Here is an 8,746-nt window from a genome sequence, read left to right on the forward strand (position 1 = left end):
ACTATATAAAGTCTATTTATTTATTCATGTATTTATTTACCTAATTATTAAGTTTTTATTTTGTATTTATTTTTTTAATTAGCCTTGAACAAAATGTTATATACTTTTACATTTTTTTTATATTATTTATAGACAATAAAAATTCTTCCAGCAAATAGAAATGTGTGGGTGGGTCTTTTTTACATACAAAAAGCATGCAGATTTTCTTTTTAATGAGTCAGATCAAACAACATACAGGAAAATGTGAGGCTTCATTCAGATATTTACAGTAATACCTGATGTCTGATGATCATGTACAGTTCTTGTACTCATGTACTTTTATATTTTTTCTATATTATTTATAGACAATAAAAATTCTTCCAGTCTATTTATTTTTTTATCTACTTATTCATGTATTTATTGAATTGAGCTGTTTGCACTTATTATACAGTCAGTATTTATATAAATTAATACGTTGATTCATTTGTTGATTTATTTAACTTTTTTATACCTGCAAAAGCCAATAAAAATAAGACTTTCTCTAGCAAATGGACATGTTTTTATTCTTTTTTTTCCCTGTTACATAAACAAAAGGCATACATATTCTTCAGTATAACCAAACAAGAACAATAGAGCCTTGCTGAGGCTCTGATGAAGTGACATTTTCTCTCACAAAGATTTGTGATGAGCATGTTCTTAAATAATCAAACTGTCAAGTCTGATAAGAAAAATCACAAAATTAAAAAAATATAAAATCATACACACAAGCACTCTTTTACACACACTCAACTTTATCGAAAATAAATCATCTTGAAGCACCAAAAATGTCAGATGTTTGATTTTTTTGGAATTGTTAATTTACACTTCTGCAGACTTCAAATCACATCTGAATAATTCAACCCAGACTCACTAAAAAGCATAAAAACAATAGCAAATATATAGCAAGCAATTTGGAATATATAATAATATACATCTGACCATCCCCTCTAAGGACTTTCTCCAATGTTTTATTTTGATTTTTATCATCAAAAATAAAAGGTTTTTGTTATTGTGAGGATGTAGAGGTGAAAAGTAGTCGTCTCACTCCCATGGGGCCTCGGTTCCTTCAGCCTGGGCGTACACAGACAGTTCCTCATACAGACCTCCTCCACATGTCTCAATTGCCAAGCCCTGAGAGACAGAAACAAGTCAGTTTTAGTCAGTTGGTATGTATATGTGTGAGTCCCATGTGGCTTTGAGGAATCCCAGTATAGTTTGTGACTATGTTTGGGCATGCTGGTACAGCTTTAATTTGCATAGTCAATGATAAAGACATGACTCAGAGATAAAGATCTGCAGCTAACATCTTTTGTATTATTTGTACTAGCAACTTTGCGTTGAAAGAAACATCTGAGCTTAAGAACGGCCTACAGTAAACACATTTATTTGTCTCCAACTTTCCAGTCCCATTTAAAACATCCTAGTAAAACAGTAATCTGTCAGACATTTTCTCTCTTTAACAGAAGTTTGTTGCCATTTTTCAGACAAGAAGGTTTGAATACTGCAAGTGTATAAATCAATTACACCTTGTAAAAAGTGAGCCAAACAGCTACGCTAAAGCTACTTTCTACAGTTTGGGACCCAAACTCTGAAAAAACATAATCACTAGAGTCTTTAAAGTGTCTGTCTTAAAGCAGACCCATTTCTGTTACTACTACATTTCACTATAAATACTTAAAACAAAATTTTACATGAATTTTTCCACTTTTTCTGCTCTTTCCTTTTTGACTGTGTAAGTCAGTGTATATAGGTAATCTCCTTCCTTCAGTTGTTTTCTTGTATGTTCTGCATCAATACAATCTATTATTATTATATCCAAAGTTACTGTGTCATTATTCTTACAAAAAAGCAAGCTCAAGGTCCTTCCACATATCCAACTGTACAGGATATGTTCATAAATGATAAAAAACCCTAAGGGCTGCATTGACGGAACAAGATACAATTGTGGTTAAGAGCTCAGTGGTGTGTGTCCTGCTGTCTGTCTGTTTGTGTCTTGCACATGTATTTTTATATAAAGACACACAGCTGTGATGTGTCTTCTTAAATGCCACAAGTAAATGACCACTAATGACAAAAATAAATCTAATCTTTGATGAATATTTCGGTGACATAGAGACAAACCAACAAACCTCATAGATGTGATCAGTTTCAGGCTCCTCATATATGCTGTCATTCTGTTCCAGCTGTTTTAAAAAAAAAAGAAAAAGATGATGAAAAAGATTAAAAATGAATGTTAGCACCTTAAACTGTGCTGTAATGCTGGAATTATGAAAGTGAAGTTACGTTAGATCACTGAACCCACCAGCTGGCAGTTTGCTGTGCTCCTTTAAATGTAAAAAATGGCTAAAAGTTGTGTAGTTTTACGTGGTAACAACTGCATACCCTTCCCTCAAAGCCCAAGGGAAAATATTGCCAGAGGAAATGGATGCCCCCCCTTCAAATGAAAGGGAAGGACGGAAAAGCACACTGGTGAGCTATCATTTAACTGTCAGATCTGTTGCTACCACAGAGAAGCACTAACTTTATAGAGGCTGTTGCTTCATACATGCAACTAAATTGGGTATCTTTTATCTTTCAGCTTGAACAACTCTGTTAATCTGCCCTTGTTTGAACCGTGCACACAAGCCCCCCAGCCAAATGCAGCTAGGCCTATGTTTTGGCTGTGACCTGTCAACAAAGTGTTCTATACACTTTGGCTGCTCTTTTGCCTGTTGTATTCTAAAAATGTAATTTTTGGTTAATCTTGACATGTTGTCTGAATGTCTGAATGTAAACGATTTTTATTGCGCAAACTGCAATGCCAGACTTGCCAACAACTTTAACAGTGTTTCCTTTTCAAAACAAAATATTTTAAAATGGTCAAAACGGACATAAAAGTATTCAAGTATTCAAAGAGATATTTTTCAAATGTTCTTGCACAAGTAAGAAACAAATTGTCTTGTCAGAGAGATAGTCAGTAGTAGTGTTAGTAGGTAGGCTGGGGACAATATGAACATTTCATATCACGATTATCTTGAACAAAACCATTGCAATACATGATATTATCACGATTATCATGAAAATATACTTTTAAAATGACCCTAAAACATACTGGTATCACTGAATCTTACATTTTGTTAAGAAACATATTTATTGAATTGAACTGTTCTTTATTTTGGAATAAGCCATGTGAGCATATTCATGATTATCCTGATTATCACAATATTGGAAATTCACCACGATAAATGTATGTTTCTTTATCACGATATTCGATAATATCGTACATCCTGTGACACTCCTGCTGCCTATGGAAGAGTTACATCAGTTGTTTCAGCTATGCAGTATATAAAAATGCATGTCAAATGGGAAATTAAAACCAGTAAAGCGGTTCATCCAGTATATCACCCAGCACTATTTGAGAAGGAATATGAATATTGTTAATGCACATCCTCTGTTCTAGTCCGTCAAATTCCTATGCAAGGCCTACAATAAGTAGTAGTGCAGTCTGGTAAACCACATTTGTCGGAAGTAAGTGTTTTTTTTTGTTTTTCCCTCACCAGTTTCTGTTTGCGTAGAATTATAGCAGCAATACACACAGCCAACAGCAGGCTCTGGAGGACAATGAGTACATCCTTCATCTTGCTCCTGTACTGTGTCTGTCTCCGGGCAACTCGTCCTGGGAGAGGAAAGATGTGCGTTATTGGTGTGTGAAATGGTAGAGACCACTTCAGTCTCTCCATTATGTAGTACAGTAAATTACCACTCAAAGTAACTCAAATGTGTCTGCACAAAACATATCTTGTCCAAGCCTTACTGACAACTTGAACTGCAGTCCCAGATCCCCACAGGTTGTTCATCTTGCAGTAGTACACTCCTTGGTCCTCCATGTGCAAATCATCGATCTGGAGAAAGCCGCCTACATTCATAGTCATATTAAGTTTAGTCCTATTTCCTTCCTTTATCTCTTTTTTTTCTCCACCGTACTCAGCTGTCTTGTACCAAGTGACTGTCTGGTTGGGCTTTTTGGTGTATGGACAAAAAATGGTCAAAGAGAGGCCGGTTTTCATACCACAGAACCGGGGAGTCTGGCTGATCACCAGGATGTTGTCTTGGGCCACTGAGCAGACAAGAAGAAAGAAAGAAAGAAAGAAAGAAAGAAAGAAAGATTGAGGGACAATGTGACACAGTTACAGCTGCAGGTATTGTAAATCACACAGATTATTTAGCTATATTTTGTCCAACCACTGTTGGTCTTAGTATACTGTATGCCCCCAGTATGATGCTAGCTTTAAAATCACATTAAGTCCCAAGAAGAGAGGTGTACCTAGTGTGGATGTGGAGAGAATATAAATGTACTGTTTAGTTTAACTTAAAGTAATGGATGGTGGATGTACGATATCAATATATATTAATATATCAATATTGAAATGGTTGTAAATGATGTGCCCACGGATAAAAATCAAAAAACTGATTGCCGTAACCCATTTAAAACCATTTAAGCCTGAAAGATATTTGATTTGAGTAGAAGTAACTCAAGTATTTATCGTTAAGGTAACTTGGGTAAATTAAGTTAATTGTACCAATTACATTCAGTTAATTGAAGTTACACTCATATGCAGCATTTCTCCAAACTTATTTAAAATGTGTGTTTAAATTTACTCAGTTTTCTTCCACTAAAGCAAATTGTTACATTACCTGTCAAAACAGCTGACGTGCGATTAAAAACGATTTATCATTAACTGATTGTCAAAAAGGTACCAAATTCATTTTCTGTGGTTTTTCATGTGACTGACATCAAATCTTTACACTTTGTGGGATCATTCATACATTTTTGGATGCATACTTAGGCTTATGATTATTAATACACTGAAATAAAAACTAACAGACAACTTAAAGAAAATGAGTCAGTGGAACAAACTGGAATTATATTGCCTTAAAATACTGCACACATATACTTAAAATGCTGCACACATTTAAGTGCACTCCAAACAACTGAGCTGGTTCAACAGTTCATTTTTGAGTTGGGTTTAATTCATGTGAGTGAGTGACCCCAATTTAGGATTAATTTATGTTCACTCACTTCTTTTATGTTTATATTAAGATGTGTTGTCAGGTTTTACAGTGTGCTCAAATGATGTCTTTGTGTTTTGGTCTTACTTTGTACCCATACTACTCACCTATGTTGTAAGTATCAAAAATAAGTATGCAGAGACTTACTGTTGCTTACAGTAATTTAATTGTAGTCATTATGATTGGAAGTAATAATTGTTTTTTTTATTATAGATTAGTGTATTTATCTTGTTAATTAACTGATTAATAATTTTGTCAACAAAATGAACTAAAAACACAAAAAAATGCAAATAACAATGACATTTACACACAGAAAGGCAGAAAATTCTTACATTTGAAAACATGCAATCACATTTGACTTGATAAATACTTTTCTGTAAACTGACTCATCAATTAATCGACTAGTTGTGTCTGTGCTAAACACTATGCTGTTATTGTAGGGTGAGACAGCATTGAGCTATCATGGCCCAGCAGTTAATTCTATATTGACAGTGTAATGTAATGCTGAAACAATTAGTCGATTGATAGAAAATGAATCAAAAACAATTTGATAATCAACTAATCATTGAGGTCATTTATCAAGTGAGTGCCAAACATCTGCTTATTCCAGCTTCTTAAATGTGAAGATTTTCTGTGTTTTTAGTTTGAATATTATAAACTGGATATTTAAACTTTTGCCTCTGGGAAATCTTTAATGGCTATTTTTCACATTTCATTCTGACATTTCATTGACCAACTGTAGTAGTTGTCTAAAACTCATTTTTCAGATTACTCATAAGCTAAATAAACGTTACTTGCAGCCCTAGACTAATCAACTAATTTTTTCAGGACTTTATTTTACCATCATGTCAGGCAGTAAAAAGCAATGCTTTGTGTAAATGTATGTGTAGGACAAAGCACAGGATAATAGAAGTAATGCATTGATTAATCCAACCTAAAGCTGCATCATTGTATACCAAATATATATGTTAACGTTGTGGTGATTTTGTTGTTATGTATTTTAAATTCATCTTTTTCTTATTATCTGTTATCTCCATTATCATTCTCTAAAAGCAGACGACAAGCCTGAAATAAACTTTCATGGTTAGTTGATAGAAAGGGATAACTTGGTCTAGGTATTCTGTGTATACAGTATATTAAAATAAACAACACGACATCAGTCTTTGTCTCAGAAGACAACTTCCTCTTTCTCCCAGATGGCCAGGAAGTAAGGGTACTGTGGAGTCAAAAATAACATGCAAAACTCTTGTATGCAGTGTAGTTGTGGTTAAACAAAGACATAAAATTACAATTAAATGACTGTGTAAAGCATTGTGAAATGATTTGGCAAATTATACTGCTAGAGTAACATTCAGCGGTTTACTAATGCCAATATTTAGCATTAAGACTGTAACTGTTGTTTACATCATTTTCCTTTTTCAGTTGCTAAATAACTCGATCGTGTTGCAAAAGTTCACATTTACCTGAAATACTGATCAACGCAAGCCCACAGTATCCAGCCAGCAACCAGCGCATGATGACATGAAAAAAAGGAGCTTTTTCGAATGCCGATGTCCACACGTATGTTTCTCTAAATCTCTCTGCAGTCGCACCAATGTTGTGAAGAAGGAGAAGAAGTGTTTGCACCGGTGGGTGTGCTATCTGTTACACTTGCTTTAATCTCAGGCAAATAAGGGGAAGAGCAGTGTAACGTCAGCCCAAAATTTCTTGGAACAACCCACACTCTTGACATTAAAAACCTGTCCTATTTCATTCACATATGTTCCATTTTTATGGACGAGAAACAAGTGAACATCTGAATGGTAGGGGGTTTATAAGATCATTGTGGAGAACGTTTGAGACCATTTGTAGGATAACAACAAACATTTATGTGAAACTGAATTATTATCAGGTCAAGGGCTTGGGATTGTTTTACATTTTTTCGGTATTGATACCACAGCAATACATAAGCTTGTCTATCCTAACATGTTAAATATAACAATGTGAAAAGGGAAATTAATAGCTATATTGCTCTCAGTTATGGCTCAGTAAATGTGGTGCACATATGTAAACAAGGAGGGAATGTTAATTTGTATGGTAGCCACAGTGTGCACAAAAAAACTTTCTTTTTTGGAAAGACATAGGTTGCTTATTATATAGTTCTGGGTAAGAATAAGGATGGAAGGTGTCTACAATGGTATCATCTTATCTGCAGTATCCATGCTATAAGGTTTATATGTGACAGTGTTTTCAGCCATGCTAGCAGCATCTCCATCTATGACTGGCAATGCCATGTACCAGTGTTTGGTTGGGTTAATTGGTCAATCCATCACTTTGGTCAAGCCTTAATTATTGGTACCATGTTCCAAGGCTCTGTCTTTGCTGCAGTGGCCATAATAAGTGGCCATCCTAATGATTATGATGACCTCTATTGCTACCAGCAGGTTAAAAATGTCACATATTCTGTGGAATATCTCAACATGTACTCGATGGATGACTTTCGTGATCCCCTGACTTTTCATCTAGCCCCGTCAGCATGCTAACAAGCTAACAGGATAAACATTATACCTGCAAAACAACAGCATGTTACCACTGTCATTGCGTGCCTAAGTACAGCCCCACAGAGCTGCTGTAGCATGGGTGTAGACTCTTAGTCTTGATGTCTCTATGAAACATCCACATGCAGTCAAGAGTGAAGTTTTCAGGTCAGCCAAGCCGATCACATTTCCCTAATTCCCTAAGCAAATATGCATCTTAGAACACCTACTCATTTTTTATCTACTGTATAGAGATTGATCACGTTTCACAGTGTGTGAGCAGGAGATGTATGACTGCCTCCAACCATGTAACTCTGACAGGAAATACTGTATCTCACTTTGATAATATTTGAATCAGAGGTGACTCAGAGATCTTTCATTATGTATAAGCAGTGGTGGCTGCCCAAAAATGATTTAAATTAAACAAACAAAAAGATAATTAATAGATTAGTGAATCAACAGAAAACTACATCTATTCATCCTTTACTTTTAGAAAATCAGCAGATTAATCAATAATTGAAATAGTCGTTAGGTGCAGCCCTCATTATTTGTGCTCGCTGCTGGACATCAAGGTCTCCTGGTGAAGAAATTAACTGACAACACACATTTGAAGAGTAACTTTCCCACAGCCCACATCCCTCTTGTGTAACCCCAGCCAATATTGGGTAAGGCATAGCGTGCACACCACAACCACAAACATATGCAAATAAATCAGACACCCCAGCTCCTTGTTTCTTGTAAGAGGCAGTGCTTATTTCTGTCTGTTGACACTCATGCACAGAAAATAGCGACTGGGCAAGCGAGCTGTGTACTGCACTATGTGGTGCTTAAATGAGCTTCTGTTTAACAGGCGAGATTACAGTATACTGGAGATAAAAAGATGAAAAATCAAAGAGAACACTAAACATAATCTAAAACAGAGAACCTAAAGGATAAGACTGACAATTATTCTATATTTTTCTTATTGTCAGCAAACCCCATGACCAAAACTAAGACTGAATTGAACCTACATTACTAACAATTATAGTCAGCATAGTCAAAGCCTCAAATAGCTGATTCCTCAGTGCCATAGAGCGCCATTGTTGCCAGAAACTGTATTCTAAAATATTTTTGATTATATCATGCATCAATGAGCCATACTTCCTTCATTACTGTGAACGGAC

General features: G+C 35.2%; 1 protein-coding gene across 1 annotated transcript; it reads right to left on the reverse strand.

Moving 5' to 3' along the window:
- Positions 1–528: 528 nt before the first annotated feature.
- cd79b (CD79b molecule, immunoglobulin-associated beta) lies at positions 529–6,683 on the reverse strand. Its single transcript, XM_035659218.1, has 5 exons — positions 6,531–6,683; positions 3,812–4,114; positions 3,555–3,673; positions 2,148–2,201; positions 529–1,149 (listed from the first exon to the last, which is right to left on the reverse strand). Exons 1-5 carry the CDS (start codon positions 6,580–6,582, stop codon positions 1,060–1,062), a joined length of 618 nt encoding a protein of 205 aa, XP_035515111.1. The 5' UTR covers positions 6,583–6,683; the 3' UTR covers positions 529–1,059.
- Between the last annotated feature and the right edge of the window lie 2,063 nt (positions 6,684–8,746).

The sequence above is a fragment of the Morone saxatilis genome, unplaced genomic scaffold, assembly GCF_004916995.1.
Source record: "Morone saxatilis isolate NCDOM2014 unplaced genomic scaffold, NCSU_SB_2.0 Contig1, whole genome shotgun sequence".
NCBI classification, from domain to species: Eukaryota; Metazoa; Chordata; class Actinopteri; family Moronidae; genus Morone; species Morone saxatilis.

Coding starts and splice junctions, on each gene's coding strand:
- cd79b (XM_035659218.1), bottom strand. CDS start 6,582: ATGCGCTGGTTGCTGGCTGGATACTGTGGGCTTGCGTTGATCAGTATT. Junction 4,115..6,530: donor TGCGTTGATCAGTATTTCAG/GTAAATGTGAAC, acceptor TTGTCTGCTCAG/TGGCCCAAGACAACATCCTG. Junction 1,150..2,147: donor AAACTGATCACATCTATGAG/GTTTGTTGGTTT, acceptor TCTGTCTCTCAG/GGCTTGGCAATTGAGACATG.